Below are 25,746 nucleotides of genomic sequence, written 5' to 3'. Positions count from 1 at the left end.
CCCACTCTCCCTGCATCCCATCCTCATCCTCCTGGAGACTGTGTCCTGCTCCCTGCATCCCATCCCATTGGGGTTCGGGGTGGAGGGGCTGTACCAGAGCCCCCCCCCTACATCCCATCCCCCCATGCCCCCATCTTACATCCCATCCTAATCCTCCCGTGCCCCCCCCCCAGTATCCCAACCCATCCCATTCCTCTGTATCCCCCCCTGTTATTCCCACATCCTCCCAGAGCGTCATGTCCTCCTGCATCCCATCCCATTCCCCCATATCCTATCCTCATTCCCCATCCCATCTCACTCCCCCCGCCTCCCATCCCCCCGTATCCCATCCCATTCCTCCGTATCCCCCCATCTTCCCCAAGTGTTGTACCCCCTGTATGCCATCCCATCCCATCCACCTGTATCCCCCCACCCTCCCAGAGTGTTGTACCCTCCTGCATCCCATCCCCATCCCATCCCATCTCATCCTATCTCATCTCATCTCCCCATATCCCCCCATGCTCCCCAAGTGACGTACCCCCCTGCATGCCATCCCCATCTCCCCTCATCCTGTCCCATACCCCTGTATCCCCCCATCCTCCCCGAGTGTCGTACCCCCCTGCATCCCATCCTCATCCCCATCCTCATCCCCATCCCATTCCCCCGTATCCCATATCCCCCCATCCCTCCCGGGTATCGTACCCCCCTGCATCCCATCCCCATCCTCATCCCACCATATCCCATCCCCGTATCCCCCCATCCTCCCCGAGTGCCGTACCCCCCTGCATCCCACCCCATCCCCATCCCCATCCCGCCCCTCCCCGCCCGCCGGTCCCTCCCCGGGGCGGGGCCGCTCTGGCCGCTGCGGGCGGCTCGGGGCGCTGACAAAGCCGGCTCCCGCCGCGGGATGCAGCCGGGCCGGGCGCCGCGGCCCCCCCGCCGCCCCGCGCCCCCGCAGTGAGCCCGCCGGGCCGGGCCAGCGCCGCCATGGGCAAATCCAACAGCAAGCTGAAGCCTGAAGTTGTGGAGGAGCTCACCAGGAAAACCTACTGTGAGTGGCCGGGGATGCGGCGACGGCCTCCTTCCCCTTCTTCTCCATCTCCTTCTTCTTCCCCTTCTCCTCCTTCTCCTTCCGCTCCTTTTTCTTCTCCTTCTTCCCCTCCTCCTACTTCTTCTTCGCCTTTTCCTCCTTCTTCTCCTTCCTCTCCTTTCCCTTTTCCCCCTTCTCCCCCTTCCCCATTCTCCCCTTCCCCTTCTCCCCTTCCCCATTCTCCCCCTTCCCCTCCCCCCTTTCCCCTTCTCCTTCCTCCCTTCCCCTTCCCCTTCTCCTTCCCCACCTTCCCCTTCTCCTTCCCCACCTTCCCCTTCTCCTTCCCCTTCTCCTTCTCCACCTTCCCCTTCTCCGTCCCTTCCTCCCTCTTTTCCTTCCCCTTCTCCTTCCCCCCTTCCCTTCTTCCCTCTCCTCCTACCTCTTCTCCTTCCCTTCCTTCCTCTTCTTCCCTTCCTCCCTCTCCTTCCCCCTCTCCCCCTTCCCCGCTCCAGCTTTTCCCTGCCTCTGGAGCAGGCAGCCAGGATTTCTTTGGGCATCAGCACAGCCGCTCCCCGGGCTCCGCCGTGCTTTGTTGCAGGAATTCCAAGACGAGCCTGGGAGGATAAAATATCCCTGCAAGGCAGCGAGAAGGGGCAGGGGAGCAGGAGGAACACACAGTTTCCTTAGGGAAACGGTCCTCCGTGGCCTGTTCCAAAACCTCCAGGAACCATGGGACAAAGGCTGCATCCTGCCCACCCTGTGTGCCCACCCTGAGCGATGCGCCGTCCTTTTCCTGACCCCTCTTCCTCCTGCTCCTGCTTCCGAGCATCCTTTCTCCCTGCTCACCTGCTCCGAGCATCGTTTCTCCCCGCTCGGAGCATCCTGGGCCGCCTGGTCCCAGGGTTTTGCTGCCAGGCGGGTGCCCAGGGACTGGCCGTGATGGTTTTCTCCCCTTCGCTGCTTCCCTGGAGCCAGGCATCTTCTCCCGAAACAGGGAGCCAAACCGTCTGGGTGGCTTTTAAAGTTTGGGTGCGTTTGTTGGAGGGGTTTCCTTTGTTGTTTTGCTTTGAAGCGAAGAGCTCGACACGGGGGAGTTCACTATTTTCCTATGAGCATCTCAGTATCAGTTTAATAACCTGATTTTCTACGTGACTGGTTTTCTCATCTGAACCTCTGCTGTAATCTTATTAACACGGCTAGCGCCTGAGCCAGGCGGTTTTAGCAACATCAGTGGGTTGTTTGGTTTTTTTTTTCCTGAAGGATGCACGAAGGAAACAAAGGCTTTGATGGTTGAAGTTTACCTCTCCGCTCGTAGGCTGGAGATACCCCCGTTTGCTTCGTCAGGGAGCCGCTAACGTGTTAGCAGACCTGCGAGCTCTCCCCCCGCTGTCATTGCTGCAGTCCCACGGCAGCGCTTACCCAAAAAGGCAATAGATGAGGATGCAGCAAGTTCTCCCATATGGAGAAGAGGCAATACTGGTGCATTGCACAACCCTACACGCCGGGTTGCTCCCTCGTCGTGGCACAGGCAGGAGGAGGGCAGGTTGTGCGAGACACGTCTGCGGAGCCAAACCGCGAGTGATGGCTGGAGAGGTTGAGATACCCCGGCTGGGCTTCCTCAAAGAAGCTTAGGGAGAAAAAATAGTGAGAACGTGGTAGTGCCGGCTGGGCGCAGACCCCAGCAGGAGCTGAGCTCTGGGGTTTGGTGTCCTCGCTGCAGCTGTAGCCCACGGCGGGTGCAGCCGCGTTGGGCCATGTACGGTTATTGCCGTGCTGCAATCGCTCGCTTGGTTTGCAGCCACCGTGACGATCCAGTCTCTGATGGAGAGGGATCTGGAAAGAGCCAGGCCTGGCTCAGCCTTGTCTGCTGGTGGTCTCCTGGGCTTTCTGGACCCCTGGAGTGGTTTCTCTCTTTGCAGGGACAGTGCTGACCCCACCGAAGCCAATGGGGCACATGGGCAGTGATGCCCTGTGTCTTAGCAGCAGCTGATGCCAAACAAACACAGTGCTGCTGAAACCATCGTCTGCAGGCACAGGGATGTCTGTTTTGCAGGACGAGGCCACTATGGCATCATTACCTTTTGAATCACTTCATTCCCAACTTTCTGCTCCTCTCTCTCGGGTTCCTTTCCCTTTCCGCCTCTCACCCCCTCTCCAAAAAAGGTTCCTTTCTCTGATTGCTCTCTCAATGAGTTCCAGGCCTCTCCTTTTTTTGAGGTACACCAGACCCGTGTGCCCGTGCAGGTGAGGCAGCCGGTGGCCCTTCACACCGCCTGGTGCAGCGTCCCAACGTGCCCCAGCAGCATGCGGCCAGCGGCGCGCTGCCTGTCAAGGAGAGCCGTCATTAATACCAGGCTCTGTTTGTTAAGCTCTGCTCGTTCCACCTCTCGTCTCTGGGATTAATTACTTTTGCAGAGCGCTTCTGCCCCTTTTCTGCAGCTGTCAAGGCAGGCGCACATTCCGTTGTCTGGCGAAACACTTTGCAGGGCCCTTCCAGGCATGTTTGAGAGCCTCTGATTTATCTTCTGACCCTGGGAGATTGGAAAGATATTAACTTATTTCTGTGTTTTGGGGAATCCAGGCAGAGGAGATGGAGGTAGGAGTGCAGGGTTGCATCGAGAGCCGTGGGAGCGGCTGATCCAGAGGTCTGTGCTAGTAGAGCGGCTCGAGCAGGGGGTAGTGGTGCCCCCAAATCCATGGCATACTCGGGAATTTCTTGGGATCTGTGTGAGAAAGGTTTTACGCCACAGCACTGGGTTATTCCGGCACTTTGACTTGAAGCAACCGGATCCAGTGGGAGATGTCCCTGCCTGGGGCAGGGGGTTGGAACTGGATGGTGCTTTGAGGTCCCTTCCAACCCAAACCATTCTAGGATTCCGTGATTCTCTAATTCCGGCACCTCTCTGGCAGACAGGCAATATCCATCCTTCAGGAGCATCCCTGACACGTGGTGCCCTTTCCACACGCTGGCTGCCACGTTACTGAGCAGGCACAGGCCCTGCCTCGTGTGTGGTGCTGCTTCTGCTGCTGTCACAGCACATCTGGGCAGATGTTTCCAGGAGCCCGTAAGTGGCACCTAATGAAGGGGACCTACTTTTTTCCTAGGAAGGTTCCTATGACCGCATGAGCTGTGGCTGCTCTACGTGAAGGGTTTCTCCCATGACGGGATTTCCTTTCATTCCGTTTTCTATTTGTGCAATTTCCAAACAAAATTAAGCAAATAACAAAAAAAAAACCCCTTCTCGGTTCTGCAGGATCGGGGAGGTGGGGAGATGTCAACCCCTCTCCCTGCCCCGTGCGGCTTTTCTGCAGATTTATCTCATCTCAGGAACACGAGGGACCCGCAGCCCATGTTGTGTCCCCTCAAGGCTCTTCCAATTCTTGGTGGCTTCTTGTGTCCTCTGGCCATTGTCCCTTGTCCCCTCTGGTCTCCTTATCTCCTGTTTGTGGCGTTTCTCTGGCCGTGCCTCGGTTGTGGCAGTCGGGGGCTGAGCAGGCGGTGGGAGCAGCCAGGAGAGGAGCGTGGGACCAGGGCAATCGCAGGCGTGGTGGTCGTGCCAGGGATGCTGCAGGGTTGCCATCAGTGGCCTCCATGAGATGAGAAAATTATTTTACTGTGGATATTCAGAACAGGTTGTCCCGGGCCCTGCTGGGAACTGGACACGGAAGGGCAGGAGCCTGGAAACCTTGTCTTTTGGCTTCCCTCTCCACTCTGCTCCTGACTTACAGTGCCCAGGGCCAGATTTTAATGATACTTGGATGCCTAAAGGTGCAGAAGGACATCTGAGGGCTTCTTTGAAGTGCTGGCTGCCCAAGTCCTGTTCATTTGGACCCATCACCGTGTGCCTTTGAGCACCTCCAGCACATGAGTGCCCAGGAATATCTGGCAGTGCGAAGCTCCCTGTTCTGCCAGGCACTGGCGGGGAGAGCCCGGCTGCGGGGCGAGGGTTTAACCTTCCTCAGAGGCCACACTGGTGCCCTATAGGAGCGTGTGGGAGAAGCCAACACTAAGTGATAATAATAATAATGAATAATAAATTATGTAATTCTTTGTACTTCCATAGAGCCTTTCATCCAAAAGTTCTTAAAGTGCTTTATAATCATTAATTTATTAATTCTTTTGATGCCTCATTGAGGGTAGCTCAGAGATGCAGTTTGGCCACTGTGTGTTTTGTCCCAGGAGGTGATAATGCCCGAGACTTGAAGGAACCACCGTCCTACTTGGATTACATCTACTGGCCCTTCTTTGCAGGGGTTTAAGCCTGGGCTTAGCCTGGACCAGGTGCTTGCAGCTCAGCACCACGCTGGGATTTGGGATTGTGCTAAAGAGCCTTGCGGGGCTGCGGTCGAATGGTTCTGCTAAGCTGGAGATTTATGTAGGTCCCGGGGTAGTGCTGCTCCCTGCGCCTGCGTAAAGCTGCGTAAAGTGCACTTGGGCGGTTGCGGGTGCAGAATATGTGTGTTGGAAATGGCTTGATGTGGGTTCCTGGCAGAGAAATTAGGAAAGAAATGCAGTGCCAAACATCCTGACTTACTCGCCTGTCCCAGGCCAGCCACAGCATCGGCAACCTTTAAAATCATGAAACGGGCTTAAAAATTTGAGCTTGTTTGAGAAGAGCTGGGGTTTGTCATTTTGGGGGGATGTTAGATTCCAGCATTCACTTTTCATAACTATTTCCCTTGTCCAGAACTACTGAACCTGTATTTTTTCCAACGCTGGCTGCAATAGCTGTGCCATCAGGCACACTTGAAGCCACGTAGGTGCAACAGCATCGCTGCCAGAACCGGGCACAGGGTCAGGGTGATGGTCCTGATGCTCCAGAGACCGCGGTGAGGCTCCAGGGAAGGCATGAGAGCAGCGGCGACGGTGCCAAAACGATGCCTTTGGCGCTGGGAGGCCTGAGCTGCCGAGTGGGCGTGGGGAGAGGAAGATGCTCTTTTCCCAACAACCGCATCCCACCCACTGTGATCTATTTTGTGGATTTTCAACTCGCTCTGGCATCGTCGTTTTCTGCTCTTTTACAATAAGCCGCAAAATTGGCTCTGTTGCTCAACAGTAATGCCTTGAATTAATGGGCATAAGTTTAAGAGCAAACAACAAACATATTGGATTGTAGTTATGGGGTATGTGGTGGCGGGTGGAATTCTGTGGGAAAAGAAAGAAAATTCTCCAATTGCAGCCCTTTTCAGCCAGGAAAAGGGGTTAATTCCTTGCTGAGGGCACCGGGCTGGGGCTTTGCTCCGTTGTGCCACCCTGGTGATGGGAAAATGTGCTGGCCAGGGCGGTGGGCAGGAGCAGAGGGGGGATCTTGATTTATTTTTAGCCTTGGAAGTGTTTGGCCCTGGGCGCTGAGTTTCTCTGCCAGGTTGGTTTGTGTTGAAATCCCTCCTGTTGCTCATCCAGCAGAAAGCGGGGTAAACTGGCCAGGTGGTTACGCGCCCGTTATCCCTCGTCGGCAAATGATGGGTGGAATATCGGAGGCGCAGAGCCCTGCAGCCCGGCTGAAACGCCCACGCTCACCACTGCAGCACTGGCTCCATTCCCCTCGGCTCCTTCAGCCCTACAAGCACCCATTTTTGGGGTTACTGACACCATCACGGTCAGAGAGCTGCGGGTCAGGATTCCACCCAAGGGACCTGGGGAGAGAGGATGGGAGACACAGGGCACCGGGATGCCGAGGTGGGTGCTCACCTGATGTGGAAAGCTGAGGCTGCTGCTGGCTGGTTGACCCGGTGAGTGTGCCTGCTCCAAGCGCGCTCCACGTGTCATAGCATCTGCAGGAACCCAAAAAGGAAGTTTTATGGGGGAGGAGGAGAGCATCTGCCCAAGCAGCCTTGAGATGCGCTGAGGAGAGGGGAGCAGAGCGGGTTTGCCATCCAGGGGGCCCTGAGGGTGGGCGATGGGCAGGATGCACTGGAGGGATGGCTTTCGTTTGGGGTCTGGTTTTACTACAGCTGCTTGTTATCCAGAGCTGTGAAGGTGGCAGCTGCGGGGCAGGTTCACTGTGAGCTCAGTGGGGACCTGATGTGCTGCGTCTGGAGGGTTGCGATGGTCTGGGGACATCTCCAGCGCCTTCCCCAAGGAGACTCCGACTTGCTCCCAGGTATCCCATGTGTGCACAGACCTGGTGCTTTGCAGGTAGATGCAAGTGAAGCAAGTTTTGGGGTGTCCCTGTGGTCCCTAGGAGATGCTTGCAAGTGGTGGGAATGGGAAAGACGTGACCGAGGGCTCTGAGGGCTGCCTCTGCGGCAGAGGGGAGCAGCCGTCCCTGCCGGCCACGCTTGCACCACTGTCTGCTGCTGCTCCGGCATCAGAAGAATCGCATTTCATTTATCCCCTGACATGTTAATGGATCTGCTTAACCACTCTCCTGACCTTTGCTGCTGCCGCTATAATTAAGGTTGTGAAACAAGAAGCTCTGAAGGCATCAAAGGAAATGGCTGCTTCAGGGAGGAGCCCACAGATGCGTTTGCTCTGTTATCGGGGTGACATTTGTGGGGTTGCTTTGTTCCTTCCTTGTCTTCCCGAGTCTTCTAGAGAGCTGGACAGGATTTTAGGAGCCAAGGTCCGTGCCCTGCACCTCTGCCTGCTTGAGAGCAGTAGTGGCCAGGGGTGGGAGGGATGCTCAGCCCTGGGGCATGATGTGTGCTGCTCCCATCGCCACCGCTGCTGTGGATTCCCGCCACTCCCCATGCCTCCTGTACGTTTTTCTCCCTTCAAGGCATGTGTTTGGTTTCTACATGGTAGGAGGGCTGCTTGTGCTTCATCCATCTGTGTTTCTCCAGCCTTTTCTTTGTATGTCTGGACCCCGTGGTGTCTGTGTTTCCTCCCGTGGAGGTGCGGGTGTTCAGTGCTTCGTGAGCCCTCGACACAGCCCCATCCCTGCCCATGAGACAGGGAGGGAGCAGAGGCTTTGCCCTGCAGCATCTTCCTGACCTTCTGATGGCTGAGTCACGGAGACTTCCCATCCCCTGCCCGCACTGGATCCAGAAGAGAGCTGTCTCCTCTGCTTGGGGCAGAATTCATGGCCCCAGGCCCTGCCAAAATCCTTGTAGCCAAGGGGAGGCTGGAGCAGGGGGGCAGGATGCGGGGCAGGCACGGCCAGACCAGGGGGCTGCTCCATCCCTGCTCCTGGCAGCACTGGAGATGCTCTGCCCGGCTGTCGGGCATTGCTGTGTTGGCTTGTGGGGAAGCCAGGATTAAACCCAGCCCAGGATGGACCTACTGCAGCCACCAGCTCCTGCTGTGGGCATGTTTCAGTCCGATTCATCAATTCCCAAATGAAGGCACTGTCCTTTGCCCTTCCTCTGCTGCCTTTGCTGCGAAGAACAACTGCTGCTTTTTCCCCGAACCCGATTTCCAAAGCCAGATGTCGAGTCCTTAAATATTTAATAAAGCCTAAAAAGGATTTTAACTGCATATTGGCTTTCGTGTTGGTACCAGCCCCGGGGGAGATGAGAACAGGGCTGCTCATGGACCTGTTTATCCAGTCTGGGAGCAAGACAGACCACTAATGGCAACCACCGGGGAGAAGAGTGCCAAACGCACATGCAGTTCTCTCTGCATATTGCTTCGTGTCTCAGCAGTAACAAACGACACCAATAACAGCATTGGGCTTCCGCTCCGGATGTCTTGGAGGCTCCCAGACCCGCCGTGATGCTGGTGATGTCTGTGTCTGATGGGGAGATAAACCAAATTGGCCGAGTCCACGGGGAGATGGGCAAGCTGGGATGGGGCTGTCCTGCTCCAACAGGTAGGCAGCTCCGACACTGTTGGTGCCTGTGTGGTGAGGCTGCTCCAATATCCCTTTGCGATGGGATATTGTAGGGACAAGTACCTGCACGGGGATGAGCCTGGCATGGGGACAGCCCTGATGCGTGCGCGATGTGTCTGGGAGTGGGGACTGGGCACTGCTGGGGTGCGCGGGTTGAGATGGAGTACAGTGGTTTGCACAAGCTGCTGTGGATCATCTCTGGGAGTCAAAGAAAATGTCATCAGCAGGCTCTCGCCGTGCTTATTTCCGTGGGGGTGACCCCAGTGTTGCAGCCAGGTTTTGCTGGGGTTGTATTTTAATGCTGCTTCCCCAAACCTATTCTGTGCCAGCCCGAGAGCTGGAGCGGGCAGGCTGGTAGCACCAAGCTGGGACCGAGCGCTGATGAGGCCACGAGGACTGTGAGCTCTGTAATGTTTAGCCAGGACGCTGGTTACTTATTTAAACCTGAATTTTAATGGGACTGAGTCACCAGGGTCAAACAAACCCAAATGTCCAAAGTGCTGATGTGCAGCATATCTTAAAAGTTACTGTCATCAAATGAGGACCCAACCGAGCTCCAGGATGCCTCAGGATGGGGTGATGGATGGTCTTGAGGTGAGGGCTGAGTCTGCGACAGCCTTAGTGGTGTTATACCCTTTCTCTTCCTCCCTGCCCCAGTGCAGCTCCTGCAGGCGCTGGGCTCGGTGCGCTGGGAGCACATTGCTGGGGGAGTCTCGTGCCCACACTCCAGCCATCCCCAAGGACCAGGAGGTAATTCACCCCTCCTCTCCATGAGCAAAGCCACCCAACAGCCAGAGATCATCCCTGGCAGGTGGTGGGTCCTGCCTGCAGGGTACCCTTCCTCTCCTCGCTGGGAGATGCCTGTGCTGCGCCAAAGGGATGCTGCCCTGTGCCCAGTTTGGGGGCTGGATGAAGCCCCACAGCTACTGCACTTGGTACCTCCAACAGCCTGAGCTGCTGCTGTGTTCTTGGCTACGTGTTTTATAGGGACAAGGCCTGAAGTTGTTAATAACTGTTGGGATTACGATGCAGTCACCGCGGGTAACTCGCTGTGCAGGGCTGGTGCTGGGGATAGGTCTGTCTGCAGTTCAGTGGGAGCTGTTCCTGCCCATGGAAGGGAAAATTGAACTGAATGATCTTCAAGGTCCCTTCCAGCTCAAATCATTCTATGATTCTGTGATGACTGATGGGACCTTTCCAGATCCGTGTTTGCAGGAGCAAGGTGTGAGGTGTGCACGGAGTATGTGTTCAGACTGCCGTACTGTGAGCCCTGGGGTTGGTCTGTGGGCACCATGAGCTCCTTCTCTGGTGGGGGTTTGTCCACGTTCTGATGCTGACCCTCGAATCTGTGTCCTGGGGGGCAAAGAGTGAAATCCAAGAGAGTACGTGCATGCACTGCTGAGCCCTATCACCCGCTTGGAGTAGAGAGTTCCTAATGTAATGGGTGAATATTAACATTGTGATGATGTTGAAAGTGGAGTCTGTGACAGATTTCTGTGCAGACAGTTCTTAAATATGTGTTTCGCAGAGGCAAGGGGTGGAGTGTGTTGGGCATAAATTGCAAAGTGTGGGGGGTTAACCCCGGAACACCATGGTGTTTACCGATGAGGGGCTGATTAGCTCATGCATCAGCACCCCAGTCCTTTCTGCATCAGCACCCAATAAGTTCACGCATGAGCATCCAATTAATACAGACCCAAGTGCACAATTAATTTACATATGAGTGTCCGGTTGATTTATGCGTGGGCATAATTCCGCGTTAATTTCCACCGGATCACACACTGGTCCATGCGTGAGCACCCTGTTGTTTGATGCATAGGTGCCTGATTAATCAGTGCATGTGCCCATAATCAGTCTCTTCCTGAGTGTCCAATTAATTTATGCATGAGCACCTGATCTGTTCACACCTGAGCACCCAATTAGTACATGCAGAAACGTGTTACCTACTAATTGCACTAATTTACACCTGAATGCCCAATTAGTTCATGCAGGAGTGCCCAGTTGGCTTTACGCAGGAATGCTCGATTAGTCCATGCATGGGCGCCCAATAAAGTCACGAGTGCCCGAATCATTCATGCATGAGCACCCAGCCAGCTCACGCATGAGCGCCCTGTTCATTCATGCATGAGCACCCAATTAGTTCACCCAGAAGCACCCGAATAATTTATGCATGAGTGCCCAATTAGTCCATGCATGATCGCCCAATTCATTTTTGCATGAGTGCCCATCTAGCTCAGGCATGGGTGCCCAGTTAGCGAAGGCGTGAGCACCCCCTTAATTCACGCTTGAGCACCCGTGTTGCTCACACGGGAGCACCCACCCTGCTCAGGCGTGGGCGCCCAATTTGCCTTCATCTGGGTGCTGTGCTGAGCATCCACAGGAGGTTTAGGCAGTCCCAAACCCACAGGGAAGCCCCAGTGAGGGGCTTGCGTTTGGTCCCATGGACCGGGATGTGTGGGGACCCTGGGAAGGAGCTGCTGCAGTGATGCCCTGGAGAAATAAATGCCACCAGGGCGTGGTGGTGCTGAGCTACTCCCCCATGGCTTGGTGGTGGAGCTGATGGCCTGGCAGAGCAGGAGTGCCCTGCAGCAGCGGGGGAACCGCTCTGTGGCTGGAAATGATTAACTCTGGTTTCCTTGATAAGGCAGTGGTGCTGTGGCTGGAGCAAGAGGGGACGTGCAGGGGGCTTGGTGGAGGAGACTCCTCGCTGGCTGCTGCGTGGGGTCAGTGCTTGCAGAGCCTTTTGGGAGCCCGAGCCCACATGAGGACAGACCTGTGCCACGGCTGTGGTTCATTGGGGAAGGCTGAGCGTGCACACCCGCTCACGTTCCAGCCCTGCGGCTGTGGCTAACCCCCTGCCCTGGTGCAGACAGGGGAAGAGGTGGCTACGGAATGGGAGGGCAGCACAAAAAAAAGCCCTGTGGGGCTGGAGCACCACATCACCTCATGCATCCCATCATGGCCAGGGGTCCCCAAACTGCCTCAAATCTGCCTCTCCTGCACTCCTTGCTGCCACCCTATCCCTGCCGTGATCCAGTGAGCAACAAACTCCCTGGTGAGCAGAGCGAGGAATGGGGGTTCGCGGTCCTGGGTCCCTTCTCTTCTCGCTGCCTGGCAAACACAAATTAACGGGCTTGAGCACTGATTAACCAGAGCTGTTTCTTGCTGCAGTGGCAGCTGGGTGGTGGGAAGAGAGGGGGCACGCGAAGGGCGGGTGGTGATGGAGCTGTCAGTTCTCGCCTGTGCCGCTGGGGATTGATGGAAGGGTGGCGGGAGGGAGTTGGGGTTTTTTGGGTGCTGGTAGCTGGAAGGAGGAGGCTGGGGGGCTGCTTGCAGTGAACTCTCTTAAAGGCAGTCTTTGCCCCTGTGTGCTGCGTGGGATGTGTGGCTGAAACCCTTCTCCCAGTCAAGGTGGGAGTGGGGATGGCGCCACGAGGGCCAGAAGCTGCCGCTTGGCTTGTGCTGCTCTGGGGCGAGTGCCCGCGCTGCCTGTGCCAGCTGCCTGCCCCTGCCCAAGGTGTGAGCCCTGCACTCAGCGTTGCCCTGCGCTTTGCTAAGAGCTACGGAAACAAAGATGCTGCCGGCACGAGCTGCCGTGTGGCATCGTACAAACGGGAGGGCGTCTGCGGTGCGTAGCCGGGGCTCCCAGCTTGGCGATGCCTCTTCCAGCGTTGCGGTTCATAACAAATGCTAATATCTTCCCTTTATTTAGCGCCTTTCATCCCCAAGGATCCCGGGGCACGCTGCATCCACTATCAAGCTGCTACGTGCGCTATTTATAGCCATCCCCATGGCGGCTGCGGAACGGCGGTCCCTGCAGAGCATGGCACGGGGGCTGAGCCCAACCGCAGCCCAGGCTCGGCGGGGGCACAGGGAGGGAGCCAGCCCTGCTCCGGTGGGATGCTGCAACGGAGCCACTGCGGGTCATCCCTGTGTCCTTGAGCGCTCAGGGTCAAACCTGGCTGGGATTTATATCGCTGCAAATTGATTTGCATCATCTCAGCATCGCGCCGTAATCAATGCCAGGGGAGGGAAATGCAGCAGCCGCCGCCGCACGGGTGCTTTCTGTGAGCTTGCCTGGGCTCTGCGTGCCACAGAGCTGCAGAGGATGGGTTGCAGAGAGCAAAAAGACAACCTTCCCCCTACCTGTGTCCCCTGTCCCCAGCCCCAGGATGGGTGGGTCAGCCTGGCCAGGAGAGTGGTGTGTCCCCACGGCTTCCCTGTCTATGGGTATCTGCTTCAGGGACAGGCATTAGCGTTACTAATCACTGCTGCTTGGAGCGTCAACACCCAGCGAGGTCGGAGCGGCTGGAAAGCAGCAGCTGTGAAGTTGTCATCTGTCTTGGATCCATAATTGCAGCTCTGGGGAGGCAGGTACCCGCGCAGCCCCAGCTTGCCCTGCCGCAGCGATGCTGGGCTTGAGGCCAGGGTGTTTCCCTGCACTGGGAATGCTCTGGCTTAGGGAGAGACAAGATTTTGTGGCAGCAGAGGGATGCACCCAGAGGTGGATGGTTTTTCAGGAGCTGCGAGATAGGGCTGTGTTCCCCCCGCCCAGGGCAGACCTTCTCCTCACACCCAGGGCAGGAGGAAGAGTACTGGTACCAGTGCGCTGGAGGAGGGATGGGGATCTGCAGAGCCCCATTCCAGGGATGCACAGAAACAAATCCCACCTTAGGAGCCCGGTGCCAGTTTTTGGGCTTGCACCTGAACATTCCCTTCCATTGGAAGAGCCTCTTGTGGGAGCATCACGCATCCTTCCTGCAGGCATGAGGAGAGCCGGCTCCATCCCTCTCCTCCTGCATCGTTAGCAGCATTTCTCCTGTACTAAAAAAAGCACGGATTTCTTAATTGTTTCCTGCTGGAGTTGAAAGGCAGCTCCCAGGCCCAAAATAGCACTCTGGGGGAAACACAGGCGGATGAGAGAGAGCAAGTAAGAGGTAATTTGCCCAGGGGAAGCGGGGCTGAGCCCCAGCTGCAGCCCTGGGCTGCTGCTATTGCCCCTTTCTCTTGCCCCAAGGGCTGTTGGAAGTCCTGCTGCTCACCGTCCTCCTCCTCCCACTCACCTTCTTTGACACCTGCAGGTGATCAGGGCTGCAGAGCGGGTACCTGGGGCACCTCCACCTCTGAGCATCCTCGGGCTGGGGAGGTCTTGGCTCGTGTCTCGATGCTTGTAGGGAACGGTGTGGGGAAGCCTCTTTCTGTTAGAGACATCACTCAGCACCTCGCTTTTGGAGGGATGCTTCTGTGCAACCGTTCTTTTTGGGATGCAGATCCTTTGGGACCAACACAATTGTTGTTTTTCCCCGCCCCAGCTCAGCCATGGGATGCAGCAAGTCTGTCATTCCTGGCTCCCTGCTGCCAGGATATCTCTGTCCTTTCCTCTGTCTGCTCTCCTCCTGCCTGACAGCTCTGCCAGACCATCCCTCCAAATCCCTCCTGCGGCACGGCCGGAGCCCTCAGTGCCCTTCAGCCCAGGAGCCGAACATCCCTGTGGCTCCCTCCCCACGCCGTCCCCAGCTGCTGCCGTCTGTCGACATCCCAGAGTGGCACAGCGGGTGCTGCTGCCCTCCTGCCATGGCCATCGCAGCCCTTTGCCAGCTCGCTGGGGAGGCAGAGGGAGAGGCTGCTGGCCTCTCTGCCCCATGCCAAACCCTTCCTGGGAGGGAGTTGCAGCTCGAGCTGGGACGGAGGGACCCCAGGATGCAAGGAGACAGGTTTGGATGCAGCGATTCCTGCCCATGGGGGTGTGGGTGCCAGCACCCCGCTGGCTGCGAGGTGAGGGTTGGCGTTTGCTCTCCTGGCCACCCCACTGCTGCTCCCTGCCAGCCCTCCGCCTCTGAGGTCTGCACCTTCTGCCAGGCACGTTATAAATCTTTCTGATGGAAAATTGCTTTCTTTTATTTGCCATCCAAGGTAATTGGCATCTGTTGATGTGTCTTGGGTCTCTATTTTTATCAGCTGTTTGCACATTGACACATCTTCACTCCGCCTCATTATCCCAGCGCGTTTCAGACCTATTGCTTTTTTATTATTATTTAGATGCACGATGCAAAGGAAATGACTAATGAGGCCGTTCCCCCTGCGCCCGCCTGCTGGCACCGGGCTCCCCGCTGGCACTCCGGCAGGCATTGCTCTTGCAGTGGGATGCGCAGGGATGGGTGCCAGCCCCCCGCCTCCTCGGGCTCCCTGGCATCCCACACCCCATCGGAGCCTTTCCTCTGCTGAGAACGTTTGCAGTCTCAGCAGCTGTCCCCACGCTGGGGACGCTGAGGGTTGCCAACGCTCACCATTTTCTAGCTTGTCACGTTTTCTGGGTTTCGCTGGAGCCCGGTGAAGCTTCCCAGGGCGCTGGCATGGATGTGATGGTGTTTCTCCTTGTAGTTCAGAGGCAGTTGGTACATGGGGGATGCTGACCCTGGGGCTGCGCCCATGCCTGCGTTCCGTGTGTCGGGGCCGATCAGGTGCCTTCCGCAGGCAGCTGTTTCGGCAGATATTTCCAGGGATGGTTTGGCTCTGTGGAGGTGGGAGGGCAGGGCTGGGTCCTCTCCAGGCATGAACCAGCCCAACCCCACTGTGGTCTATGGCAATTTGCAGTGAAAATGCTGTGTTCCCTGGGCAGAAAGCAAAACATCTCGGTGGGCTCCCTGGTTTGGGGGCTGGGTGGACCCCAGAACCTGCATTCCGGGCCCCATCAACTGCCTGGACTGGCCCAGGATTTGCCTCGAAGGCAGTCACTTGCATGTGTGTAACACACAGCAGTGCCTGGAGCGAGCGAGCCCAGGGGCATCCCCTCCAGGGAAATCGCTTCTGTGAAGTGCAAACCACCAGCCGTCACTGGGAAAGTGCTAAATTCTTTTCTTTTTCTCTTTTCTCTTGTTTTCTCTTGCAGTTACGGAGAAGGAGGTGCAGCAGTGGTGAGTGTCCGGTGTGTCGGCGCGGTGGGGAGCTGCTGGGGCGCGGGGCTGGGAGCTGGCGGTGCTCAGCATCCCCACGAGCTGTGCACAGCAAAGGGTGCAGGAGGTGTTTTGGGGTGCCGGTGTTAGCTCATTGAGGGGAGACTAGAAAATAGGGTGGGGTTTCCCACACACCCCACACATAGTGGGGCTCTGCTACTCTTGGCCACCTGTGTGGGATGGTGCATCTCTCTCTCCTGCTCCCTCTCCGCTGGTGGATGAGGGGTGTGGGGATGTGGGGACTGTCCAGTTGTTGGCCATAGCCCTGGTTTGCAGTGGGGGCCACAGAGGCTGGCAAGGGCTGGAGCTGCAATGCCTCGCCAGCAGCATCCCCTCACCCCATCCCCTCCACCCTATTCCATGACCTAGAAAAGCCACCACTTCCCTTTCATCTTCCTATCCCACCAGTCAAGGTTTGCTTTCTTTATCTCTTTCTCTCATCCTTCCCCCGCCCTCTCCAATGAGTCATAGCTGCAGCAGCAGCGTGAAAAAGATGTCACCGGCACTTCGATTTCCCACCTCACCACCCCCTTCCCCTCCTCCTCCAGCCCTTGGCCCGCTGCAACGGGTGCCTGACAGATTTGGGCGACACGTTGCATAATGCTCACGCCTCCTGCGTGGTCCCTGCGTGATCCCTGTGTGCTCCCCGTGCCTATGGAGCCATCAAACCCCTTCCTCTGCACCTTCCAGGGTGACACTTTGCAGCATCCGAGTCCAGCCCAGAGCTGCGACCGAGGGCTTTTTGGGGATGTTGAAGCACTGATGGGCTTTGGGAGATGCTGTTGGCTGTGCCACCCTGAGGATGCAGTAACCCCGCTGTGCCCCCCAGTTCCTCTGAGCGGGTTTCACTTGAGGTTGTGCAAAAAATGCCATCGTGGAGCCTCGGCTGCCCTGGGTGCTTCAGGACACCGCACTGTTGGTTGGACCAGAGCACGGCTGCAGAGCACCTATGTGCCGAGCAGTGGGTTGCAAACTGCCCGTGGGGTTGTTGCCGATCACAAATCCTTTGCCTGCGGTGGTGCAGCAGCTTGGGGAGAGCTCTGCTGCCTCCCTTGGTGCCGGAGAGCCGGTTGGATGCACCTGATGAAGCGGGGCCAAACCACAGCGCTGGAGGGGAAGGGAAGCTCTGGCCCTTGGGTGAAGTTTTCTGTTTGAAGCTTCTCGCTCGGGAGCCGCGTGCGTTTGAAGGTCTGAGGAAGGGATATAAACACTCCGCTGCTGGCCCTGTGAGGGCTGCAGAGCTGAGCCAGGCATCGCCTGCCCTGGTACCTCTGCCTGCCATGTGGCCACGCTGGTAGGAGATGACTCTCTGCAGAGGCGTTTTTATTTCAGAGGAGGTTTGACAGACTGTCCCAGGTGCTCCTGGCTGGGCAGTGGGTTCCCATCCCCTCCCAGGTCCTGGACAATGTTCAACAGGAGCCTGATTGTGGCTTGGTTGCAGGGTTTGAGAGGCATAGTGAGCACCGCTCAGTGTCACCACTTGCTGCTCGCTGCTTCTCCAAACTCTCCCTTCTGCCACCTTCACTGTGATGCCCACAGGGACCTCATCCCATGGGGCTGGGAGGTGGCAGGTGAGTGTTGGAAGCAAAACTGGGAGCAGCTCTAGCCCCAAGATCACAGAATCACAGAATCACCAGGTTGGAAAGGACCCACTGGATCATCAAGTCCAACCATTCCTAACACTCCCTAAACCATGTCCCTAAGCACTTCATCCACCCTTTCCTTAAACACCTCCAGGGAAGGTGACTCGACCCCCTCCCTGGGCAGCTGTTCCGGTGCCCAATGACTCTTTCTGTGAAGAATTTTTTTCTGATATCCAACCTGAACCTCCCCTGGCGGAGCTTCAGGCCATTCCCCCTTGTCCTGTCCCCTGTCACTTGGGAGAAGAGTCCAGCTCCCTCCTCTCCACAACCTCCTTTCAGGTAGTTGTAGAGAGATCCTGGCTCCTCAGGGCTTGGGAGGCTGCATTCAGCGGGGAGACCCGCCTGGTGCCCATCCTCTGTCCTTCTTCTGCAGGTACAAGGGCTTTATCAAGGACTGCCCCAGCGGGCAGCTCGATGCCGCCGGCTTCCAGAAGATCTATAAGCAGTTCTTCCCCTTTGGTGACCCAACCAAATTCGCCACCTTTGTTTTCAATGTCTTCGATGAGAATAAAGTAAGTCTGCGAGCTGCTGGCATGATCTGGGTGGGTCGGCGCTGGGCCCGTGGCGATGATGGGATGGGTTTAGTAACGCGGCTGCGTGGCGCCAGAGGAGCAAAATATTCCAGCGCTTCCTGGGGCGTGAAATTAAAGTGGCGCAGCTGCAGCGAGCGAGCTCCCATGCTTATTTTATTCGATGAGAGTCACGTGGGAGAAGGCGATGAAGTGGCAGCTGAGAGAGGAAAAACGCGATGTTTCGGTGCTGCTGACAAAAGCCGACCCGTGGAGTCGCTCCTGCCGGGATGCTCGCCGGTGGGCTGGGCACAGCGGCTGGATATTGCTGCTGGAGATAAACGTGCATCACTTTTCCTTCCTCACTGCCTTTGGATGTACCCACTAAGGGCACTCAGTGCCAGGCACGCATGGGCTGGGAGGACTTTGTGGGGCAGGGGTGGCAGCAGCACCCTCACTCCCTCCTTTCTGCCCTCAGGATGGGAGGATCGAGTTTTCAGAGTTCATCCAGGCGCTGTCGGTCACCTCCCGGGGGACACTGGATGAGAAGCTGAGGTGTAAGTACCCCCCAAATGATGGGCTCAGCCCCGCAGCCCCCAGCACGGCGAGGGGGTGGCACGAGGGTGGCAATGGTGTGGGTGTCCGGCAGGGACTGCGGTGCTGAGCACCTCGGTGTTGCTTTGGCTTGCAGGGGCATTTAAGCTGTACGACTTGGACAACGACGGCTACATCACGAGGAATGAGATGCTGGACATTGTGGATGCGATTTATCAGATGGTGGTAAGCGGTGGGGAGGGGTCATGGGGTGAGCAGCCCTTGGGGGTCCCCTCTGGGCTGGAGCTCAGCTCTGAGGTGGGGCGACCCTGGGGAAGACGCTGAAACAACCCTGTTTCCCTCCCTGGGCTTTTTTTTGGGGGGGGGCTGTGGCCATTGTGGCGACTGAGGATGGCTCTGGCGTGAACGCCGCCCCCCTGCACCGTGTCCTGATGTGGGGGGGGGGGGGGCCGGGGCAAAGCGTGTGTCCTCTCCTGGGGACACCATCCAGGCAGGACACAGCTGGGTGTGTGACTGGGTCCCATCCTTCCATCACAGGGAAACACAGTGGAGCTTCCTGAGGAAGAGAACACACCTGAGAAGAGGGTAGATCGGATTTTTGCCATGATGGACAAGGTCAGGATGCTTGAGTGGTTTTTTTTCCCGTGGCGAAGGGATTTAGGAGAGAGTCATGGGCCCCCTTGCTGCGTATTGGCTCTTGTGGATACCTCTTTCTCCTGTGAAAACAAGGTCCTGGCAGCTGCAGAGTCCCTGCAGACCCCTGCATCCCTCTGGGACCCCCATATGCATTTCAGGGTCCCCAAGGTAGCGTTGCACCCTCCGTGGCATTCCTCTGCCTGCAGGCATGGGTGGTTTGATGGGGAAACTGAGGCTGCGGCACTGAGGGAGATCCGGGCGCTGGGTGGGATGGTGTGGGTGCAATCAGGGTCCTGGGGTGCTCAGTATCTCCCTTGCCAGGGCAAAACGGCACTACAACAGGCGTGTTTTGCAGAACGCGGATGGGAAGCTGACGCTGCAGGAGTTTCAGGAGGGCTCCAAGGCTGACCCCTCCATCGTGCAGGCACTGTCCCTCTACGATGGGCTTGTATAGTCCCGGGGCCGAGCGGCGGTGAGTGTGGGGCAGGGGGATGTCTGGGGGTGCCCCATCTCCCACCCACCTGATGCCATTCCCACCCTCCCTGGGGATGGGTGGCTGGTTTTCCTGTGCTGAAGCATCAAAGCCTGGGCATCTCCATGAAATCTGGCGAGGGGAGGGGGTATGTTTTCCCCGTACCGGTGGGTTTTTCCCAGTTCCTACAGAGCACCCGAGGACCGCAGCCCATGAGGATGCAGCTCAAGTTGCCCGGTGAGCAGGTGTTTGCCTGTAGCGCAACTCATGCTTTCAGCTGCAGAGGAGGCAGCTGATGTGCTGGGGGCATGGGGATGCTCCAGAGAGATATTACATTACATGTTTTATTTATATTATATCTTATTACATTACGCCCTGGAGCTGGCAGGGTTTGTCATGGCCAGCGTCAGTGCTCTGAGCATCCCATGGTCCTTGCTGTGCCCTGAGGGGCCGTGCAGAGATGGCTTTTGGGCTGATTTGGGGCTGATTTGGGGCCTCATGGCCCAGGCAGTGCCCAGCTGTGTGTTTATTTTAAACCTCGCTGGTGTTTTGAGCTTTCAAAAATCTTTGCCTTGTTTCCAGCCGCATTGGTGTCACACGAGATGGTTGCAAGGCTTTCTGCCCGTCCTTCTCACCCAGGTTTTTCCTTCTCTCCTGCAGATGCCTGGGGGAAGATGCTCTCCGTGCCATCCGACCACCACCGCGCGAAGCTTGCCTGTCCCTCTTGGCCTTCCTTTCTGTTCTGCGAGCGAAGGATGCCCTCGAAGCGCGAGCTCACTCCCCCTCTCTGCACTCTGAACCAGCCGCTGCCATTTGCCAACTTCTGCTTTTTCCAAACAAAAACCCGCGACAGATCCCAGTCTGAGCGGCAGCGAACGCCTGAGACTTCATGGCCAGGGGACCGGTGCTCAAGCATCGCCGAAGGCAGAGCCCCCGCCCCGGCTTCCTCTCTCCCTTTGCTCCCCCTTTCCTACATTTCCTATGGGACTGCGGATGCGTTGCCGTGGTCCTGTCCTGGGAAGCGGCCAGCTGGAGACGGAGCCCACAGGTACCGGGGGGCCGTGCACCCCAAGGTGCTGCCTGCGCGGGGCGGCCGGGGAGCCGAAGCACCGACGGCGATTGGGAACACAGTCCTGGCGTCACCTGCGATGCCGCTGGCAGCCCGGCCCGGCTCACTAGGGATATATATTATTATATTATTATTTTATTTTTGTTGGTGAGACAGTATTGTGCTTTTTCTTTTGTTTTTCTTTTTTTTTTTTTCCTTTGGTGGAAAAAAAGTGAGGCTTTTTTTTTTTTATTATATGCCTGTCTCAACGATCGATATCCTTATTTATTTGTTGTAAATGTTGCTGCCGTGTTTAGTCTCTCGTGTGTGTGTCCGACCATCTAGGTGATGATGTGTAAGGTTTACATGCTCGTACACTATTGCGGGGCACCGGGAGCCTGCAATAATAATGAAGCCAAAAATCTACCTTTCCTTCTCTCCTCCCACCCCTGTATCCCGAGCTCTGTGGGCTGGCTGCTGTTGTAAGGGGATGCTGTAGCTTCCTTTCCTCTTCCCTTTCCCCCGTTCCCTGCGTTGTTCTCTTCACTCATCCCGTTCTTTGTGAGCTCAGCCCAGGCTCCGAGTGCACTGAGCCCACTCCATCCCTCAGCCAGGCAGGGCAAGGAGACCACCAGGCACCAGAACATCCTTATTTCCATTTTGGTTTTCATCTTCTCACTGCATGGAAAAGTATTAATGGAGCTGAGAGTTGGGGTTTGCTTTAAAGCGGATTCCTTTACTATTTTCTGGTTTGCTGTGACTCAGCCTGTGCTCGGGGAGCAGAGGGGATGCCTGCAAGGAACGTCTTGCTCCGTCCTCCATCCCAGCTGGAGTGATGCAGCACCTCCTGCCTCGGGAATGCCCAGCTGGAGACGTGGAGCTTGGGGTGTTTCCTTATCCCCTGGCTCCTCGTTTAGGTTGTGGGAGGTTTTGCCATAAGTGAAAAGCGAGGCCCCAAAGCAGAGCCAGTTACGCCCACTCTGCCTCGGGGGAGGCTGAGGAAACGCACCTGGAGACTGAGATGAGCCCAAGCAGGACTCAGCCCTGCTGGGGGACACAGTTGGCATCTGCTGGAGGATGAGCATTTAACGGTTGCTGCTGCGGCTCCGTTTCCATCCACCTCAGTCCCTGCCCTGGATAAGGACAGATTGGCATTTAGCTGGGAGCAAAGTCCAAGACACCTGTGGGACCGCTGAAGGCAAGAGGCAAACCCTTCCTGCTTCAATATGATTTATTCCTGGCCCAGCAACCCCGATGCCGCTCTCCCACTACCCTGGGGGATCACCCTTCCATTCCTGGTGGAATCTTTCCACCCTGTTGTCTGCAGAGATGTCTGCAGCTCCCGTGGCCAACCCCAGACAAGGGACTGTCCCCGTGGCAGTGGGAGGTGACATCTGGATGTGGAGGACATTCTCACAGGTGTCCCACGATGCAGGAGACAAGGCGGTCCCCCAATGGGGTCTGAATCCTCCCCGCGTGCCGGGGGAGTGCAGCTCCACTCCTCAGTTTCGGGGCCGTGTGCTGGTGAAACTTTCTGGTGCCCATCAAAAAAACACCCTTCCCCACCCCGAGGAGACTGACCTCACCACCACGTGCAATATTTCTGCCTCTTCTGCAGTTCCTGCCCCTGAGGAGGCCCATGTTTCATTGTGGGGGGCTTCTGGAGATTGTCACCTTGCTTCCTCCCATGGAAACTCCTTTTTCTTGATGCTTTGTGGCCAAAATGCAACTCTTTTGGGCAGATCTTTGCAGTGCCTCCAACTTCTCTAATGCTCGTCTGCCAGACCAGTTCCTTCCCAGTGCCAATTGATGTTGCCAATGAATGTGATACTGCTGTAATCGCCTCCGCTGATGAATGATGGACCCCGCAGCGTTTGATAGAATTCCTCGGCAAAAGGAAACCTCATTTGCTTGACACTTTCCCGTGAATGGCTTTTAATTTTTGGAGGACCTGCCATGCTTTGAGCTCCACCAGTGCTTGCTGATGTCACACCGGGGAAGCAGTCCTGTGAAGGGCAATGGGTTTGTGGCCACCATCATGGGTGGGATGAGGAACCGGCATTGGCTTGGGAGAGCTTCAGACCCAAGAAACGCCAAAATTCAGTGTCCACGAGGCCAGTGCTGCCATCGCTATCAACAACCGCCTGCTGCTGCGGCTGCTGGCGGGCTCAGGGATGGAGCCCAACGCCTCGTCCTCCCTCGCCCCTTGTTAAATGTTTGCATGTTAAAATTTAAAGAAAGAGCAAAAAGGAACGAAGGTTTTGCCCTGTATTCAAAAGCTCTGTGATGGCTGACGAGGATCCTGTTGGTTTGATGGCGACGGTGAGTTTTCTTGGGCACAGACCCCCTCCTGCAAGGTCAAGGCTGGCTTTTGTCCTGGGGCCCAGCGTGGGGTCTGTCCTGCCCCACTCTTGCCATGCTGAGCATCCATGAATAAATCATTCTGGTGCCAGTATTCCCCCTTGTGTGCAGATTCGGGACCCTGGCTTGGATGCATCCAATCTCACTTTGGGGAGCACTGAGGGTTCCCGACTCCTGAACATCACCACGATCTGAAGATTCTTGGTACTGCTGAAAATAAGGCTTAATGCATCTCACGCTTGGAAATGTTGGCCTTAACCTCCTCGTGCCTCAGTTTCCCCATCAGTGAAATGGCCTGGGGAGCCATCCCCCTTCTGGAGAGTGATTTGTGCCCAGGATGCTGGGTATGGTTCACAGCTGCAACCAGGCGGGTTTAGCAGGACCTTCCGAACATCAGAAACATGTGGAGCACCAAGAGCAGGGCATGAACTGCTGGGGAGGGATTTACATCGCCGAACAATTCATTTCGGTCTTCTTTTAACACCTGCTCGTCATTAAAAGCAGACAGCCGACAAGACCTGGATTGTTTCTGTTTATACTTGCATTCCCAATGCCTTTCTGGAATACAGCCGGCTGCAGCCCTGCTGATGGGAAGGGGACCCGAAGCGCAGCCAGGCAGAGGCGAGGGTCCAGCCCCGGTGACTCCAGCGTGTCCCCCCAGCTCTCATCTGTCCCCGTCCGTGTTGCCCCATTGAAATGCAGCATCTGTGTTTTCCTTTCTTTTCAATTTTCTGTTCGTGCGCTGACTGTTTGCTGCTTTGTAACTGTCTTTCCTTGAGCTCTGGGGCCAGGCTGGGCTGAGCTGTTTTCCCCCAGAGAGCAAGGATGTGGGAGAGAAGGCTCTTGGGGGGCAGATTCCCCCCGACTTTCTCATCCCAGCACAAACCAGAACTGGAGAGAGAGGAGCAAAGTGGGTTTTTGCTGTGGAGCAGCCCTTTAATTGCTGCCGTTTGTAACAAGACCGAGTGGCTCCTGGGACTGCTCCTTGCTGGGTTTGTGGGGGTGAAGGGTTTGCTTATTGGGGGCCCGTGTGTGCTGGGCACCGGCAGCGTCTCACCCTCCTGTGCAGAAGCGGGTGCCCATCAGTGCCTGTCCCCCATGCCAGGACAGCGAGTTGGATTGGGGGGACTGAGGCTGTGGGACCCCCATCCCAGAGCTGCTGCCCCTCCAAAAGCCTGCAGGGTTGTGAGAAACTGGCTGCCGTGGGGCAGGGGGTGGAATGGGCTTGGAGTCTGGGGCTGAGCCCCGCTTGGAGCAGGGTATGGGGGCAGAGCTGCTCATTTCCCATAATTTAGGGTTTGGGGGGGTTGGATGGGGTGGGTGGGTGACCCAGAGCCAGCTTGCTGTCCTATCATCCCCAGCGTCAGGGGGGGATCTGGGATATTTTGACAGGACATCAGCCACCCTTCCTTCGCCAATCGGGGCGGTGGTGGTGGCTGGTGGGGTGGGAGCAAAGGGTTGGGGGCAAAGGAGGGAGCCGATGGCCCCGATCACTGTGCAGCAGCTCAGGGTCACCTTACAGAGTAGTTTTGGGGTCTCAGTTACAACGCCAGCCCCTGTTCCAGGAAAGCCATCCTTCCCTTCTCCCTCTCTGCTCCTGCGGCCGCCAGCCCCGGGTGTGGGTGCTGTGTCGTGCGGGACCCCTGCCCGGGGGGGGCAGCTGAACCCCAGGCTGAAACAGCAGCTCCAGCAAAGCCTTGTGTGTAAAGATGAAGCCTGTTTGTGCGTCCGTGCCGGTGTCTCGGCTTGCATGCCCTGCTGCCTTGTCTTGAGATGAATTCAAGAGCAAACCAAGCAAACGAAACGGTTTAAAAAAAAAAAACAAAAGAAAACAAAACAAAACCCAGGAATTTTGTGACAGTGGAAATAAAAGCTTAATGACAGTAACGGAGCCCCCCCCATCCTGTGGTCTGTGATGCGCTGTGGGGTGAGCAGGGGGGAAGGCAGGTGGGCTCTGGTGGGGTACAAGGCAGGCTCGAAGGTTCCTGCAGGCTCCAGAGCTGCCCTGAGCGGGGCTCGGGGGACAGGGTGTGTGACAGCCCCGTGCCCCAGGTGTGGGGCTGCAGCAGCAGCGAGCAGAGCCCGGGCAGTGCCAGCGTGGCTGCAAATGGGAAAAAACACTGAACTGTGCTGTGATGAGCTGTCAGGTCTCAGCTCCAGGCACATCAGGGACTGCTCATCCCCCTTAACACTGCACCTTGCACCTCTCATTACCTAAACACAGCTTTTCTTCTGCCAGCTCCTATCATCCCTGGTGCCCTCATCCTTTATTCCATTTCCATTTTGCAGCAAAGCCCTTGCAGCTGTGCCTCTGCCATCCCTGTCTTCTCCGAGCCCCTTGGCGATGCGGCAGGCTGAGACCCATCAGGCTGCTTTTGGTGCACGACGGCTGCCGAAAAACCTTGATATTAATATTTTGTAGTTGTTCTCCAGCCCGTAACGGAGGTGCCCCTTGGCAGCCCCCTCACGGCTGGCTGGCTGAGCAGAGGGGGCTCGCAGCCTGGATTAGGCTTTTCACGTGCCACGGGATCGCGTTTGCCGTTCCGCTGTGCCAAGTCTTCTGGAAACAAGCACTGCGAGGCTTCCCTGCCAGCCCTTCTTCGTTTATTTGCTCTCCTAACGAGGCTGACTAATTATTTTTGGGAGGCCGGAGGAGATGCCCTACCAGTCTAAACAAGGAGGCTGTGTTCGCACAGGGGTTTTGTTCGGAAGCGCCGGGTCCCAGCACATGGTGGGGGGCACCCAGGGATTTATCCCCTGCGCTGGGGAGCGGAGGAGGAGGGGC

General features: G+C 56.9%; 1 protein-coding gene across 1 annotated transcript; it reads left to right on the top strand.

The window, feature by feature from the left end:
• Nucleotides 1-838: 838 nt before the first annotated feature.
• On the top strand, nucleotides 839-24,848 carry NCS1 (neuronal calcium sensor 1). The gene is made up of 8 exons (XM_054084283.1): nucleotides 839-1,030; nucleotides 15,674-15,698; nucleotides 17,754-17,892; nucleotides 18,368-18,446; nucleotides 18,581-18,669; nucleotides 18,982-19,059; nucleotides 19,436-19,552; nucleotides 20,213-24,848. The coding sequence occupies exons 1-7, from the start codon at nucleotides 967-969 to the stop codon at nucleotides 19,532-19,534; spliced, it is 573 nt and encodes a 190-aa protein (XP_053940258.1). The 5' UTR covers nucleotides 839-966; the 3' UTR covers nucleotides 19,535-19,552; nucleotides 20,213-24,848.
• Nucleotides 24,849-25,746: the final 898 nt, after the last annotated feature.

The sequence above is a fragment of the Cuculus canorus genome, chromosome 19 (genome assembly GCF_017976375.1).
Source record: "Cuculus canorus isolate bCucCan1 chromosome 19, bCucCan1.pri, whole genome shotgun sequence".
Classification (NCBI taxonomy): domain Eukaryota; kingdom Metazoa; phylum Chordata; class Aves; order Cuculiformes; family Cuculidae; genus Cuculus; species Cuculus canorus.
Note: the sequence above shows the minus strand (reverse complement) of the source record. Positions and strands in the feature narration are given on the sequence as shown.

Bases quoted from the DNA above. Each gene is read 5' to 3' on its own strand.
- NCS1 (XM_054084283.1), top strand. From the start codon at position 967: ATGGGCAAATCCAACAGCAAGCTGAAGCCTGAAGTTGTGGAGGAGCTC. The intron at 1,031-15,673 runs GTGAGTGGCCGG...TTTCTCTTGCAG, and splicing joins GCTCACCAGGAAAACCTACT to TTACGGAGAAGGAGGTGCAG. The intron at 18,447-18,580 runs GTAAGTACCCCC...TTTGGCTTGCAG, and splicing joins ACTGGATGAGAAGCTGAGGT to GGGCATTTAAGCTGTACGAC.